We start from the raw sequence: 17228 nt of genomic DNA on the forward strand, positions 1-17228 counted from the left end.
CTCGCATTAAACATTTAACTAAATAACTAAACATTTAGATTTGACTGCACAAAAACTGGTCTTAAAACTAATTGGGACTAATATAATGTATTATAAAGGATTATTATATATAATGGACAATGTATTGGTAGGTTAATTTAGGTGCTTTTAAGAATTGACTCTCAACTACAGTGAAAAAGGAACACCTAAAATATACAATTTCAACATGTAAAATGATAACAATACTTTACCTCTGTATGATATCAAGAGTTGAATTGTGAACTATTTTGGTCAGCCACCTGAGCAGTGCCCAAACTGTCCCTTTGCATGTGATCTAGCTCGCTTCATATACTTGGTGACATTGGCCAAGTGCATAAATCATGAATAGCAGCCTACTATGCCCCTAGTGTTTGAGTACAGTATTGTACTCTGTCTGGTCCCACTTTTAGAAGTACATTTCTGAACACCTTCACAACATTTGTTGCTGCACTTTTTTGGGCTTCACAGCCTCTATCATGGCAATTTTCCCATGAATGATACATCACTTCCACAACTGAGCCAAATGTTTATTGTGACACCATTAGTCACCAGTGGGAGCTCTGTGTGTGTGTGTGTGTGTGTGTGCGTGCGTGCCTGCCTGCCTGAATGTGTGCGCATGTCCAGCAGGTAAGAACACTACAAACAGGATTTATTTGTGAGTGAGAAAATTGTAAATGGGTGTTCAATAAACGCCTAATCTCAGTTAAGCCAGAACTAAAGCCTTGCGTAATTGGTCAGCTGCTCATTATGTAGTCTGCACACGACATGAATAAATGCTTAACACATCAGAAAATATGTCCACATGAAATAAAACACCATAATCCTTTGCCCACATTGTTAACATTTAATGACTCAATCTCAGAAATCATTACAGCATTAAGGGTACGAAGTGTTTCCTATCTGAAAAAGGCCATATACAATATCCAATGACAATTTGTAGCTTCAGTTTCGCTAACCAGAGGCCAGCCCTACACTTTGCCCATGAAATGTCAATCCCCAAGTCTTACATTCCACATTAGTCACATCAAAATAATGTTCTCCCAAAGACAGAGTCTGCATTCAAAATGGTGCACTACTTTAGACCAGGGGTAGAGCCCTGGTCAAAATTAGTGCACAATATACAGTGAGCTCCAAAAGTATTGGGACAGTGACAATTTGTTGTTGTTGTTTTGGATCTGTACTCCAGCACTTTGGATTTGAATTTATACGTCTACGGAGTTTAAGTGCAGACTGTCAGCTTTAATTTTACGGTATTTTCATCCATATCGGGGGAACCTTTTAGAAATTACAGCACTTTTTGTACATAGAACCCCGATTTTTAGGGGACCAAAATAATTGGGACAAATGGACCTATATGTGTATTAAAGTAGTCAAAAGTTTAGCATTTGGTCCCATATTCATAGCATGCAATCACTACATCAAGCTTGTGACTCTACACATTTGTTGGATGCATTTGCTGTTTGTTTTAGTTGTGTTTCAGATTATTTTGTGCCCAATAGAAATTAATGGTAAATAATGTATTGTAATTTTTATTGTAAATAAGAATAGAATATGTTTCTAAAAACTTCTACATTAATCTGGATGCTACCATGATTACGGATCATCCTGATTGATTCGTGAATAATGATGAGGGAGACAGTTACAGAGGCATAAATATCATACCCCCCAAAAATGCTAACCTCCTCTGTTATTGTTATGGTGAGACGTTAGCATGTCTTAGGGGTATGATATTTGTACGTCTAACTTTATCACTCATCATTATTCACAATTCATTCAGGATTAGTTATTACATATTCATGTAGACGTGTTTAGAAACATATTCTATTTTTATTTACAATAAAAAAGACCTCAAAATGACACAATACAATCTGAAACACAATAAAACAGCAAATGCATCCAAAACAATTGTAGTCACATGCTTGATGTAGTCATTGCATGCTATGAATATGAGACCAAATACTGAACTTCTTATTCTTATTATTTTTGTTGTTGTTGTATTTTACCCCATGTTCTCCCCAATTTCGACATTGTCTCATCACTGCAACTCCCCAACGGGCTCGGAAGGCGAAGGTCCAGTCAGGTGTCCTCCGAAACATGACCCGCCTAACCACGATTCTTAACACCCGCCCGCTTAACCCGGAAGCCAGCCGCACCAATGCGTCGGAGGAAACAACGTTCAATTGATAACCGAGGTCAGCCTGCAGGCGCCCGGCCCACCACAAGGAGTCACTAGAGCGCGATGAGCCAAGTAAAGCCCCCCCGGCCAAACCCTCCCCTAACCCAGACGACGCTGGGCCAATTGTGCGTCACCCTATGGGACTCCCGATCACGGCCGGTTGTGATAAAGCCGGGATCGAACCCGGATCTGTAGTGACGCCTCTAGCACTGCGATAATACTTCACTTTTTTTTTACTACTTTAATGCACATAAGTGAATTTGTCCCAATACCTTTGGTCCCCTACAATGGGGGGACTATGTACAAAAGGTGCTGTAATTTCTAAATGGTTCACCCGATAAGGAAAGAAAATACAGTCAAATTAAAGCTGACCTCATAGTTATTGTATCATTTCAAATCCAAAGTGCTGGAGAATAGAGCCAAAACAACAAAACATTTGTCACTGTCCCAATACTTTTGGAGCTCACTGTAAGTAGGGAATAGGGTGCCATTCGAGACGCAACCAGAATATCAACTAATCTCCCAAGAATACAGTAATACATTTAGAATCTCCCCGTTGGCTTGTTCAATGGAGATAATAACATTTGGAAGACCGTAACGTATCAATTCTGTACATTGTGATTAGTTGTTTACATCCAGAAGGGAGGGATCATCCAGAATGAAGGAAGCAGTTACAGTAGGCCTCCATCCCTAATGGCACTCTATTCCCTATATAGTTCACTACTTTTCTGGTCAAAAGTAGTGCACTGTATAGGGTATAGAGTGCCATTTGGGACACAAGCTTTGCATGTTCCATTGTTTGCATTGTGCTCCAAACAGCCGTTGAGTGGCCTACTCGAATCAAAGAACAAAGTGATCCCAAGGCATTGATCCAGGTTGAACTTTCTTTGAATAAATGATCAACAATAGGAAGTTAAGACTTTCTTTTTTCATTTTTTTTCCCTCACGTGTATGAAAACACTACAAAGTGGTATGGTTTCCCACTATCCAGTAAAGCCATAGTGGAATTAAGGATAACTCAGTTCAAATGAGTAAACCATTAAACTGATAGCTATTTGGTGCACATACGGCACCGAGTTGCATTGGTTCAGTTGGCTAAATACACTTTTACAGTATGCACAGGTTTCAGATAATGCAGCTATATTCATATGTAGATACAACATCAGCCTAAATCCAGCAGCATCCCCGTTTCATTCACATGTTCGCTATGAAGCAAATTGAACGTCACTGGCCAAATCAAATCAGCTACAGTAATCTAAGAAGGATAAAAAAAAGAAGTGTGGTAAATAAATAAAACAAAAAGTGATGGATTGAGGCCAAGTTCTTGATCTTTGTTTACAATCAGACACCAGAGTCATTTCATTCTCTGGAGTCACAATTCGTTCCTCGTGGCTCATAGGGTCATGATCTCTAATAAACTAAGATAAAAGGTTATCTCATGCCCAAAAGTTCAATACCATCATTGGGTATGTAGGCAGGGTATGTATCAGTTTTCAAAAGTCATACCTATAATTCTTCACCTCTGTCAACCATTTTGCAGTATCTTCAAGCTGTCTTAAGTTTGGCTAATGGGTGTTTTTCTTTTTTGCAACAGATGAATGTACATATTGAGATAGAGACATTGTTTTGGTAGTAACTGTAAACAGAAAATGTTGTCCGGAGTCCAGTGAAGTGCTAGTCCCAAGTCGTACTGACTCTGCATTTCCCCAATTCAAGATGAGCTCTTCTTCTCCTATATCAGTGTTGTTCCTGGGGAGCAAGCCATCAAATTGAAGAAGCTCAAATAATGTGTCAAATACATATCAGTCAGAGTATTAATTTAGGGCAGATTATGCCTTGTTTTAGAAGAAAAAGCATTTTAAATGGAGATTCTCTATTGAGCATGCTTTTAAGTCTAAAACTCGTCTTTATCTGTGTTAGGTAAACCGGCTGTCAATGTTGTATTTATGTAACTCATTGTGGGAATGGCAATAATGGCATTTAGTAAATCTCTAGACAGTGAGTAACTAACTGATCTATAACTGATCTATAGAGTTAAGATACATGTAATTGATATGACATACAACATGTGTGATTGATGTGCTATTATGATGAATTAATACCTACATCTTGAGTAAAGGAAGAATTCTGTTGATGAATCCCATTGGCTGAATTTGCACCACCATGCACCTGAAAGAGAATCATGAAAGAAGCGTGCATTTACACTATTCAAACTCATATATCCTGACTTTTGTATTGAACATCCTTCGGTACCACTTTATATTAAATTACACTGAAACCATGTATTTATGTGGTTGTTACAAAGGCAAGTACAGTGTTGTTAGTACTTTGTTACATGGTACATACTCTGTTTGTCGTTCAAGAAACATGTTTTTTATTTTTACATTTGCCAATCAAACTCATGTTACCATTGTGGGTAAAGGTTTCTGTGACAAACTATCGCAAGGAGACGACATTAGTGGAAAAAGTACCCAATTATCATAGTTGAGTTAAATTAAAGTTACCTTAATAGAAAACGACTCAAGTAAAAGGAAAGTCACCCAGTAAAATACTTGGGTTTAAATTAAATGTAATTGCTTAATGTACTTAAGTATCAAAAGGAAAAATATGAATAATTTCTAATTACTTATATTAAGCAAACCAGATGACACGATGTTCCTGTTTTTTAAATTTACGTATAGCCAGGGGAACACTCCAACCCTTGAGACATCATTTACAAACGAAGCATTTCTGTTTAGTGAGCCTGCAGATCAGAGGCAGTAAGGATGATCAGGGATGCTCTGAATTGGACCATTTCCCTGTCCTGCTAAGCATTTGAAATGTAACAAGTACTTTTGGGTGTTAGGGAAAATGTATGGAGTAAAAAGTACATTATTTTCTTTCAGAATATAGTGGAGTAAAAGTAAAAGTTGTCAAAAATGTAAATAGTAAAGTACAGATACTGGGAAAAAACGTAGACTTAAGTAGTACTTTAAAGTATTTTTACATACGTATTATACACCACTGGGAGACGATAGAGTGCCACATTTTGTTGCACACACATTGTGGGAATTGTTCTGCCAAAACCATGACACGACCTAACTTTTAGTTCCTGCAACTGTAGATTATATTACATTAAATTAGGGTGACTGTAAGTCACTCTGGATAAACAAGGGGAAAACAATCACAGTCATTGCAAGTAGACCCTACTTTAAAATAGCCACTATAAAACAAAATCTGTCCCAGAAAGGCAAAACAAGTGCTAGCTAGAGGTGGTCCTGTTCTAGTTTACCTCGCTCTTGTCTGGGTGCGTGCGCATGGCCTGCACCAGCTGGTCCACTTCCTGGTTGTGCTCCAGGGCTCCCCTCAGAGCCTCCTCTGTGCTCATGAGCCGCTGGCGCAGACGGGTCACCTCCGAGTCCAGGGTCGACGGGTCCAGCATAGAGTAGCGCCGGTGATCTGGGGACGAGCTCCTCTCCCTGCCCTGAGAACACACACATAAAGCGTAAGGATCAACTGGGTGTTCATTAGGCACTAAAATAAAGAAAACAGACTTTAACAGGAATAGACTACCTTGACTTTTATAGTTGTGGGCCCTAATGAACACAACCCTGTTTAGTTATTCAATCCATTGCTGGAAAAATGTGGAGGGCTACATCTGTCATTGCTAGGTCTGCCTTTGATATGAATACACAGAGTCAAACATATTTTAAATCATATAGGATACAGACATGAACGAAATAATAGCCAAATACTGTATCCACTTTAAATAAGAAACATGGAACATTTATAATCTTAATCATGTAGACCTTTGCTACTTCTAGACCAAAGTCCATCTTTGTGGGAACACAACAACTGTGTCGCATTGATTAGTACACACCATAGCAAAACGTTTAGCAAAGAAAACAAGCATTCCTCCTCGTTTCAGCCTGTTTACTCCCGTTTGGTTACTAGTGAATACAACCCTAAATTGATGGACACATGATGTGATGCGTAGCCAGCACTGTGATTGACATCTCCCAGCCCCTCCCCTCTCACCAGCAGGATCAGTTTGTCTCTCAGGGTCTTGATGTCATCCTGGAGTTTCTGCTCCTTCACCCTCCACTCAGCCTTGTGCACCTCTCGGCTCAGGTCTCGGTCCAGGCCGGGCGAGTGGCGAGGGGAATCCAGCAGTAACACCCGTAACTCGTTCAGACTCCTGACGCAAGGGGACGATACAATAAAGAATACCGTTAATACCTTGCCTTCCTGATTCTGGGTAGCCTGGTCCCAGACCTGATTGTGCTCTTGCCAACTCCAATGCTGTCATTGGCATGACAATTCCCCAGAGTTGGCAAGAGAGCAGAAAGAGACTGGCAGCCAAACTAGATTCAGGGTTGTTTCACTATCAATGACCCAAACCGATCTATGATACATGGCATATTTTTTTTTCTCCATGAAAGGCAGATGACACAGTCAAATACTGCAAACTTAGGTGCCCTAAGAGTCACTGAGATACATAATGTTGTGCTATTGTCCTTTCAATAAATGTTTGCTTATATTTCCAGGCCTAAGCGCTGTGCATAATCTCCCTAAACGCCTTAGACTGAGTAATGGGACACTTTAAAGTAACAGCTACGACGATGCATTGATTTGAGGGGTGAAAAGGGCTTTTGGGCCTACTTTTAATCAGGCTAATTTTCTCCATTACCTTAACTGCTTTTAACCTAAGTGGATTGATCCTCATAAAACAGATGTCTAGCATACGTCTAGTGACTGCATATCACAAAGACGAGTTGCGACTGTTTTGTCAGTCTTTGAAAACGCACGACTCTAGCACAAAATACTGTATTTGTAAAGACTGGGGACAGTTTCATACAAGTGCATTAGCAAACATCTAATCTCCTTCAGATGAATGTAAGCTATATCTTGTAGCAGTGGGTGGGCTGCCATGTTTTATTCCCTATTTCAAAGGGAAAATACTGAGCTGTGGTGTAAAATCAATAGTGTTCCCACTTTCTCTCGCTCTCTCGCCATTAAATTACCTCTCCTTCTTCAGTAGCTCCTGGCTAATGACAACCAGCTGTCCCGATGCATCATGGGACTTCTTGGTCATGCACTCGAGGTCGGCCTCCAAGCGCATCTTCTCCTTGACCAGGGCATCGCCCTTCTTCTCACCCAAGCGAACTTTGCCCTCCAAGGCTGGTGGACAAAAATAAGTTTGAGATGGATTTAGAGTTAAATGTTTGGTTTGGACCAACAAGTGCTGCAATATCGGCGCTTTAAATATATATACACTGAACAAAAATATAAACGCAAAGTGCAACAATTTCAAAGTTTTTACTGAGTTACAGTTCATATAAGGAAATCAGTAATTTGAAATAAATGAATTAGGCCCTAAACTATGGATTTCACATGACTGGGAATACAGATATGCATCTGCTGGTCAAAGATACCTTAAAAAAAGGTAGGTGCGTGTATCAGAAAACCAGTCAGTGTCTGGTGTGACCACCCTTTGCCTCATTCAGCGCAACACATCTCCTTTGCATAAAGTTGATCAGGCTGTTGATAATGGCCAGTGAAATGTTGTCCCAATCCTCTTCAATGGCTGTGCGAAGTTGCTCGATATTGGCTGGAACTGGAACACGCTGTTGTGCACGGTAAGTATGCAGGCCATGGAAGAACTGGGACATTTTCAGCTTCCAGAAATTGTGTACAGACCCTTGCGACATGGGGACGTGCATTATCACGCGGAAACATGAGGTGATGGCGGCGGATGAATGCATTCAAATTGCTATCGATAAAATGCAATTGTGCTTGTCGTCCGTAGCTTATGCCTGCCCATACCATAACCCCACTGTCACCATGGGGCAATCTGTTCACAACGTTGACATCAGCAAACTGCTCGCGCGCACGACTCCATACACGTGGTCTGTAGTTGTGAGGCCGATTGGACATACTGACAAATTCTCTAAAATGACGTTGGAGGAGGCTTATGATACAACATTAAATCCTCTGTCAACAGCTTTGGTGGACATTCCTGCAGTCACCATTCCTGCAGCCAATTGCGCGTTCTCTCAAAAAAAAAAATAGTTGTGTGACAAAACTGCACATTTTAGAGTGGCCTTTTATTGTCCCCAGCACAAGGTGCACCTGTGTAATGATCATGCTGTTTAATCAGCTTCTTGATATGCCATATGTGGCAGGTGGATGGATTATCTTGGCAAACATTTTTTGTGCATATGGAAAATTTCTGAGATCTTTTATTTCAGCTCATGAAACATAAGACCAACACTTTACATGTTGCGTTTATATTTTTGTTAAAAAAAAGGATATGTATATTCAGTCGCCAGTCAGTAAAATGTTATATTTTTATTACTCATTTGTTTTATTATTAATTAATTTAGTTTTATCATTTCATTTTACATTTTTTTCATGCAATATATTTGAGAGTAAATGTTCTCAGGCAATCAAATACTGTTCTTGTAGTTGATAGAGAATGAATGTGTCGTATTTGTCAAGACATTCATGGAGTGCAAAATACAATAAATAGAAAAAAGAGATTACATACATACGCACGTCTATTGACTTGAATCGGTTCTGGATATCAAAGAATGTTCAATAAAAGGTGAAAATATACTCCACACACAATATTCTATGCTCCCATGGGAATTTATTTGACAATGTCTCGACCAATCAGGTCTTCATCAGTGTTCGGTGTCTCTTTTCACCTTTTACGCACATATCGTAGTCGTAGCAGTATCATTTACCAGTTATCTGTGATTTGAGGGCATCGACATGTGATGTGAGAGTAGAGACCTCTTTTTCTCTTTTGGTCAGATTCTCCATAGTTTCTGAAAGAAATGTAAAACCACCGTTGGTCAAAAACCTTGGAATCTAACTACCGTAAAACTTAAATTAAAAGCCTGGGTGTTTATTTGCTTAAATCAATGAACACAACAGGCGCTTATTAGAGAAAGGCTTCTATTTCCTTAACGCATACAGCTTTTGCTCATTTGCATAGTACATTTTGTTTAATTCTAGCATTCACTTCCAGCATGTTAATGAATTTCTTCATTTCCTTCACTAATGTGTTATCCTTTACACACTGTGTCACATTTGTTTTGTTTTAGTATGCCTCTTCTTCTTTTTTTTTCTTTTTTAAAAAAAAATTTTTATCCCATTTTTCTCCCCAATTTTCGTGGTATCCAATCGCTAGTAATTACTACCTTGTCTCATCGCTACAACTCCCGTACGGGCTCGGGAGAGACGAAGGTCGAAAGCCATGCGTCCTCCGAAGCACAACCCAACCAGCCGTACTGCTTCTTAACACAGCGCGCCTCCAACCCGGAAGCCAGCCGCACCAATGTGTCGGAGGAAACACCGTGTACCTGGCCCCCTTGGTTGGCGCGCACTGCGCCCGGCCCGCCACAGGAGTCGCTGGAGCGCGATGAGACAAGGATATCCCTACCGGCCAAACCCTCCCTACCCCGGACGACGCTATGCCAATTGTGCGTCGCCCCACGGACCTCCCGGTCGCGGCCGGCTGCGACAGAGCCTGGGCGCGAACCCAGAGACTCTGGTGGCGCAGTTAGCACTGCGATGCAGTGCCCTAGACCACTGCGCCACCCGGGAGGCCAAGTATGCCTCTTCTTGACAGAATATTTATTCTCCTCTTTGACTGTGCATTTTTGGCAGTTCTTACCACGATCGGACGATTTCTGCAATAATGCCTATCTGCAGACTGTGGTTACTATGTGTGGCACCCACTACATTCTGAGCCAGCAGTTCTGTTAACATTACGCCACAGTTCTGTTAACGTTACGGCGAGGGAAGTAGGTAGCTAGTGTAGCTAACCCAACTCTTGCGCGGCACTACTGGGTAGTGAATACCTTTGCTGTAACGTTAAAAGAACTGTGGGAAAGCAGTGTTAAGCAGGCAGGGGCGAAGGACACTGTGTGCCGGTGTCCTAGATTTTATTTACCTTCATTTAATTAGGCAAGTCAGTTAAGAACAAATTCTTATTTACAATGACGGCCTATCCCGGCCAAACCCTAACCCGGACGACGCTGGGCCAATTGTGCGCTGCCCTATGGGACTCCCAATCACAGCCGGTTGTGATACAGCCTGGAATCGAACCAGGGTCTGTAGTGACGTCTCTAGCACTGAGATGCAGTGCCTTAGACCTCTGCACCACTCGGGAGGCTGCTAGATAGCTAACAGCCTCAATGGCAGTGGGCGTGGCATAAAGTAAGTGGGTGCAGCATGTAGTAAGCACAGTCTGCAGATAGACCCTTCTCAATTTCTGTCTTTACACCCGATGTTGACTGTTTTGTGCTTGCCAGTTAGCTAGTAGTTCTCAGCTGTTAGCAGCCAAGGGCTAGCAGTTTCTTACTGGCAATAAAACGGATGATTCCAGTAACTGAAGTTTTACGGTATGCAAAGTCCTCAAAGTACAATCAAAAGCCTGCAGAGGTCTGACATTTGAAATGCTTTACTATAACACAGGTTGAACATTAAGGGTCTTTAAAACCATCCTCATTTACCTAAAAATATGTTTACAGTAACAATACAATTTAATTAACCAGGTTAACATTTACGATACCTTCAACATTCTGTTTTAGCTTCATCTGTTCCTCCAAGATGTCATTATTTTCTATAACCTGAGAGGGAGACAAATTTGAGAGTTAAAATCCTTGACAACTCATTGCTTTATTTGTTTATTGAGGGAAAATATATGGAAACACAAAAGGAACTAGAAAAGCATGGATATCATGTGGAAGTATTTTATTTACTTGTGTAAAGAATGTTTCTAGAAAGCTAGCACTAGATCACATGAATAAGGACTTTAGCGCCACTCTAAACGCAAACTTAGTTCATTTTATAGTTGGGTCACAGGACTCTAATCTCATCTGGAGCACAGCATGGCATATACTACCAATGCTACCACAGTTATCTCCCCGGAGGACTCACGTTGGCATCCTGTGGCATGTGGTGGTCATCCTGCACCGCCTGCAGCCGGTTCTCAGTCACCCTCAGCTTCTCCTCCAGGCTGTAGAGCTCCTGCCTGCTCTGGGCCTCGGCCTTCTGCAGGGCCTTGTAGTCCACCATCTTCTTCTCAGCAAGCTCCAAGCGCTCCCGGAGCTCGTCTCGGGCGCTGTCCTGCAGCCTCTCCAGCTCGCCCACCCTCAGCTGGGCCTTCTGAAACTTCTCCCAGACCTCCCTCAACTCCAGGGCCTGCTGGTCACTCCTGGCTTTCGTCTGGGCCTGGCTGTTCCAGTTCTGGCTGCTCTCGCCCAGCTGGTCCTTGGCATCCTGTAGGCGGGAGCGCAGATCGTCACGCTCCTTGGCCAGCATGGCTGCCTCGATCTCATGCCTAGCCTTGAGATTCTCCAGCTCCAGCTGGTGCTCCATGCGCAGGCTCTCCAGTGTGGTCCTCAGCGCCTGGGGTTCCTGCTCCCGGCCTTTGGCTGAGCCGCTGGACAGCGAGGCCTTCAGGTCCTCCAGGGAACGCTGGTGGTCGTTGACCAGGGTGTCCAGCTTGACCTTGAGGAGAGGGATACAAGATTAGAGAGAGAGACCTACATTTCCAAATGAGTAATTTAATTCCCTTTATGTGCTGAGAATAGTCCCTCTCACCTTCCAGTTGTCCATCATCTCCATGTTCTCTGTAGTGGCCTGCTGGACTCTCTGCTTCAGCTCGATGATCTCCTGGCTCTGTTTGTCCACCGTGGCTTTCAGTTTGTCTGTTTCCTCCTGGCCCGTTGCCACTGCAGCCTCGTACTTCTCCCTCAGCTGGCTGCTCTCCTTGTGGTGCTCCCGGCCTGCTGTCAGGAGCTGCTCCCGGAGCAGAATGGTTTCCGACTGGGCCACCGGCCCCTGGGTGGAGTCCCCGTCCTTGGCCGCATCCCGGAGCCGGACCTGGAGCTCCTCGATCTCGGCCCGCCGCAGAGCCAGTTCATCCTCCAGCTGCACGACGCGGCTCTGCTCCTCAACCGTGCTTTGCTGTGGAGGCAGAGAGAGAGAGAGAGAGAGTTCGTCATTGCCTTAATGTGGTTTGAGTCATTACTGAAGCTGTCAGGAGTATCGTTCCCGTAACAGAATGACATCATCTCCATTACCAGATAGTGTCAGTCCTGTAACGGGGATGACGTCTTGCCTGAAACAGGATGACATCTTTCAAGCACCAAGCGTTCAAATAAAATGCTTGATTACAGCATGCAGGCCCAGGAAAAGAGGCCTATTGAGAATCATATGAGCGTACAAGCTGGGCCAGCAGACTGCTCAGCATTACAGTGTAAATCCCTTGGTTTGATGAAACGCTTTGCTCGCAGACATCAAAAACAAGTTGAGCTTTTAAAATCAGCAGGTGCATTGCAACCTAATGAGAAGAAAGCAAGCCATTCTTTGCTATTTTGTCACTCTAGAAGCCAGGCAAATGCACAAAGCCCACAAAGAAACCCCCAGACATTACACTACACATAGATAGGCAATCACTAGGAGCACACATAGCAATTAAAGTGTGACATTTTCAAACATCCAATTAAAATGACAGAACTCTATGTTTGACAGAGCAGACATAATGACACGGAGTGCATATTATGTTAATACAGACCATTGAGGCAAAATCAACGCTACAGTTGATCGTTTTCTAGGAAAAGTAGTTTTCTTTCTAGGAAAAGTATCAAAAAGTTCCCTAATAGCATTCAGATAATAATTAAGTTCAAGAAAATGGCAAGATTGACTTCACAAGATCAACGTCGTCAAAAATAGACAACTGGGAATCAAACAGTTTAGTTAGCTGAACGAAACGACGAGTCCATTTTGTGTCACCTTGGTTCTCTTACCCAACCTCAAGGGTGCTGCATCAAGTCTGTGTCTTCCCTGTAGGTAAAATCAGTATATTTGTAACTCTATATAACATTCATGACCCAAATGTGCTAAGTGTGTTTCACCACAAAATGATTGTGTGACTGTATATAACTGTACATAACTGTATAAGGCAAGATTTTGGTCCTCAGCAGAACTTAATGGAAGTTTCACATTGGTGCTAATTCTAATATTATGCCACCAATTGAACCTCCTTATAAACTAATGCAAAATTATGACATCAACAGTGGAAACGACGCTGACTACAGCTGACAATCACTCCAGCATTGCACCCTGCAAACTCAAACAAGATTTTTGTGAGTGGGCGGCAAAAGGAACGAGGAAAGAGAGCCAAGAGAAATAGAGCTGAGAGCCAAGAGAGAAATAGATAGAGGTTGTGTCCCTATAGAGCACATTTGGCTCTGGTCAGAAGTAGTGCACGATATAGGCAATAGGGTGCCCTTTGAGATGCAGCCAGAGATAGAGAGGTTTTCTATTGGATGTGAGGCCAATTGTTCATTAATTCATGAAATAATGAATTCAAGTTACACTTGTGCAATTTGTTTGCCTGACTACTCAGACTCCTTGTTCCGGCCAAACGCTACACCACGTCCACAGACATTCATTTCTTATCCGCAATGAGTCTGGATCTGAGTACCTCTCCGACCCATCACCGAATGTGAACACATTCGGGGATTTCTGATTGGTCCAGAAACCTATAGGTTGGGCCAGAGCCAGAACACACGTAGGTAAAGTGGCGGTTTGAAAATTCGTCATTGGCTTTGATACTCTGATTGGTTAAATTACTTTGTTTTGTACAATGCCCCATGTCACCACAAACAACTTCAATGATGGCAGTCTCAGACTAAAGTATTTAGCAACGACAGAATAGTGGAACACTTTAGTGTGAGTCGTCAGGCTTGAAATTTGTTTCTCTCAACATGAAACCTAATATCTGTACAGAGCATTCCTGGCATTGGTAAATAAATCAGGGCAATGGCATCCAATTCTGATTGTAGTCTATGCTGTTTGATGACGTAATTGACAGTATTTTCTGTATGAGTGACTGAGTTTGGAGACAGGTGCAGGACAGGAAGGATAAAGATGTGTGCTGCAAGTTCCACAGCAACCAAAACAAAAGATACAGGGGAGAAGCGCAAAGGATAATGGATACAGGCAGGGGCTCTAGGATGGGCTAGCTTCTCCAGTTACCCGATTCACCTCTAATTCTTTCTGAAGCTTTTCTGCTCTCGACTTTTCGAGGAACAGATTCTGCTCAAGCTGCCGAAAACGGGCATGCTCCAATTTCGTCTGAGTCTAGAGAGAGGAAAAGAGAACGGAGAGAGACCAGAGGTAGAAAAAAAGACAAGACACAGAAACCTGTACAGATTGAAGAGACTGTGTGAAAAATACACATCACATGGGATTTTCTGTAACAGCTGTCAAAAGATTGGAGGAGGATATACATTTACATTTTAGTCATTAGAATTAAGTGCCTTGCGTAAGGGCATATTAGTCCGATTTTTCACCTAGTCAGCTCAGGGATTCAAACCGGTGACTTTTCCGTTACTGGCCAAAGGCTATTAAAACCACTTGGCTACCTGCCGCCCCTAAACATTGAAAATGTGAAACGTCCCTCTGTCTATCTTTGCTCACTCCTTGGTTTAATCGCTATATGTTTGACACAGGCTTTTGGTCACTCTAACCTAACTAAGCATCATAGTGTCGATCGCTACCAGCCTACTACTCAATATCTTTCACATTACACTATAAAAAGAGCAATTATTTTGCTAATGTAATCTTATAAAGTAATCTTATAAACACACATTCTCATCCCTTCAAAACATGTTAATCAAACTATTGTTGATCTAAGCTTTTTACCAAACGGTAGATAAATACCTCAAGGTCTCCTTTGGTGATTGACTCTTCCTCCACTCTGAACTGAAGGTCTTCCACTTTCCTGTAATAACATGTCGGCCACAAGGTGTCAGGGAAGTGCCACAGAAGAGCATCACGACCCAACAAATGGTTTCTAAAACAATTTACAGTACAGTGACTGCATACATTTTTGACATGCATATTTGAGCCCTGTGGGGAATTAACCCAAGACCTTGGCGTATCTAGCGCCATGCTCTTAACTGAGCTACACAGTACCACACCTGGATCAAATACATACGGACAGTGCATGAAGTAGAATTAAATAGGTGTGGGTACCGTACTCATTTTGGGTGACCGTACTCATCATAAAAGGTGCCAGTACTCCAGCAGTAGAAAATTAGAGGAGTCGGACTCAGTACACTGTACAGGAAAGCATTGTCCCACTTCAAGAACTGCATACAGTATGTCAATTCAATCACTCGAGGTACACTTGACCGAGCTTGCCCTGTGCGATGGAATAGTCCCAAAAGTGCTAAATACGCCCACCCTGAAAACTGGTCAGATTAAATCAAGCGAACTTTAAGTATGTGAAAGTGTTTGCCATATGTATTTGGCACAGGTCTGATCACAGCACCGACAACCATGGTTCCGTTCCAAAATGGCTACCCTATTGAAAAAAAGTATTACTATATAGGGAATAGGGTGCCATTGGGACGCATATTATCTCTTTTACTGGAACAATAGATTTTATTCACAGCTGAAAGTTCTACCAAAGATGGCTAGTGCAGCTAGCTAATAAATTGTTGTGTATTTTAAAAGCAGGGCATATGAAAATGACAATGACAAAGTCCTAGCAATGTTCTTCTGAGAACCATAAATGGAATAATATCGATGGGATTTTCGCACTTGAGGAAGGTTTTAGCATTGGTTTCAAATGCCGAAATGACAATAGTAATATCCCGTTGTCCTGAAAGTGGATACTTTATATATATATAAAAGATCTAGATGCACTATTGTAAAGTGGCTGTTCCACTGGATGTCATTAGGTGAATGCACCAATTTGTAAGTCGCTCTGGATAAGAGCGTCTGCTAAATGACTTAAATGTAAATGTAAATATACGTATATTCAATTGCTCTGAGCAATTTAGTATTTATATATTTTTGTGCCACAAATGAATCCTTCCATAGAAATCCCTGACACTGTACCTTTTCTCTTCTTCAAGCTGATTGGCCAGTTCTACTTTGTCCTTCTGAGTGCTTGCCAACAGAGTTTTGACTTGCTGGAGGTTGCTTTCAGTCTCTGTGACATACTGTAATCAGAGAAAAAAACATATCAGGGATGAGCTATACCATGCTATCACTGAGTGCTTTGACAAGTTCTCAGGAAGTACACTTACCCATACTAATGTAGGCCTGGTTTACTGTACTCGTAGTACAATGAAAAGAAACATTGATGAATGAATCATGCTTTATTTGTCAAGTTGAGTAGATTTCTTTGTGAAGTCTGTAGATTACACAATAAGAGTCCGTTTCCCAGAGGGTCGTTCCACCTCAAAAAGCACAAGAAAGAAGATTTCGACAGTCGCCATCCCAGATTGTTCTGTTGTTAGGAACATATAAGATTAGCATTCCTGCAAAATTATTTTGATTAAATATAATTTGATCTCTGAATTAAGCTAATTGATTGCACCCAAATCGTCACTTTTAATTTATAGGATTCTTATAACATTCAATAAATATATTACCTAACATCTGATTTGGACCAAACCTTTTTCTAACAATGAGTTAACCTCTTGGAACTATAGGGGGTGCTGTTCCGCATTAGCATATTTGTGTCTCCAAATTAAACTGCCTCGTGCTAAATTCTTGATCGTACAATATGCATATTATTGTTATTATTGGATAGAAAACACCTTCTAGTTTCTATAGAAGTTGAAATTTTGTCTCTGAGTTGTACAGAACAATTTCTACAGCACTTTTCATGACAGGGTTCAGATTTCAATTTTTTTTACCTCTGATCTGGGGTCTGTTTTTAAGGCGACAGTGAATGCTATGAAGAAACCGACACTGCCTACGTCTTCCTCTGGGTGTCTGTACGTCATCACGCTTTCAATGGAATCGATGGGATATTCACAGCCAGTATAAAAGACCAAAATGTATAGAGACCGCCCTTTCTCGTCGTGCGCCTGAAGCGTGAAGGGCATCGGACCTGCCTCGTTCCAAATCGTTTTCTAACCAGCAATATTTCTCCGGTCATGTTTTTACTCGTTTTAGGTGTTAAAAACATCATAATGTAGTTAATTTGAACCGTTTTATAGCAATTTATATC

The 17228-nt window shown here is 41.7% G+C and overlaps 2 protein-coding genes across 10 annotated transcripts in view; both read right to left on the minus strand.

Annotated features, from left to right (window-relative positions):
- LOC129820107 (general transcription factor II-I repeat domain-containing protein 1-like) overlaps positions 1 to 317 on the minus strand; it is a 38292-nt gene extending 37975 nt beyond the window's left edge. For all 4 annotated transcript variants that reach the window (XM_055877034.1, XM_055877008.1, XM_055877025.1 and 1 more), the window contains exon 1: positions 231 to 317. The gene's annotated coding sequence lies outside the window, so the exon portion shown is untranslated. The remainder of the gene's footprint in view (positions 1 to 230) is intronic.
- Positions 318 to 848: 531 nt separating this feature from the next.
- Positions 849 to 17228, minus strand: part of LOC129820130 (CAP-Gly domain-containing linker protein 2-like) — an 88755-nt gene continuing 72375 nt past the window's right edge. For 3 of the 6 annotated variants that reach the window (XM_055877083.1, XM_055877056.1, XM_055877047.1), the window contains 12 exons: positions 16106 to 16209; positions 14921 to 14981; positions 14243 to 14338; positions 12986 to 13036; positions 11792 to 12157; positions 11126 to 11698; positions 10758 to 10815; positions 8923 to 9006; positions 7198 to 7354; positions 6212 to 6371; positions 5466 to 5657; positions 3960 to 4363 (listed from right to left, as the gene is read on the minus strand). In XM_055877083.1, coding sequence (XP_055733058.1) covers positions 4280 to 4363; positions 5466 to 5657; positions 6212 to 6371; positions 7198 to 7354; positions 8923 to 9006; positions 10758 to 10815; positions 11126 to 11698; positions 11792 to 12157; positions 12986 to 13036; positions 14243 to 14338; positions 14921 to 14981; positions 16106 to 16209 — 1986 coding nt within the window. In that variant the 3' untranslated portion in view covers positions 3960 to 4279. The other 3 variants (XM_055877065.1, XM_055877074.1, XM_055877092.1) reach the window with 3 other exon arrangements.

This window comes from Salvelinus fontinalis, chromosome 2, assembly GCF_029448725.1.
Source record: "Salvelinus fontinalis isolate EN_2023a chromosome 2, ASM2944872v1, whole genome shotgun sequence".
Taxonomy (NCBI): domain Eukaryota; kingdom Metazoa; phylum Chordata; class Actinopteri; order Salmoniformes; family Salmonidae; genus Salvelinus; species Salvelinus fontinalis.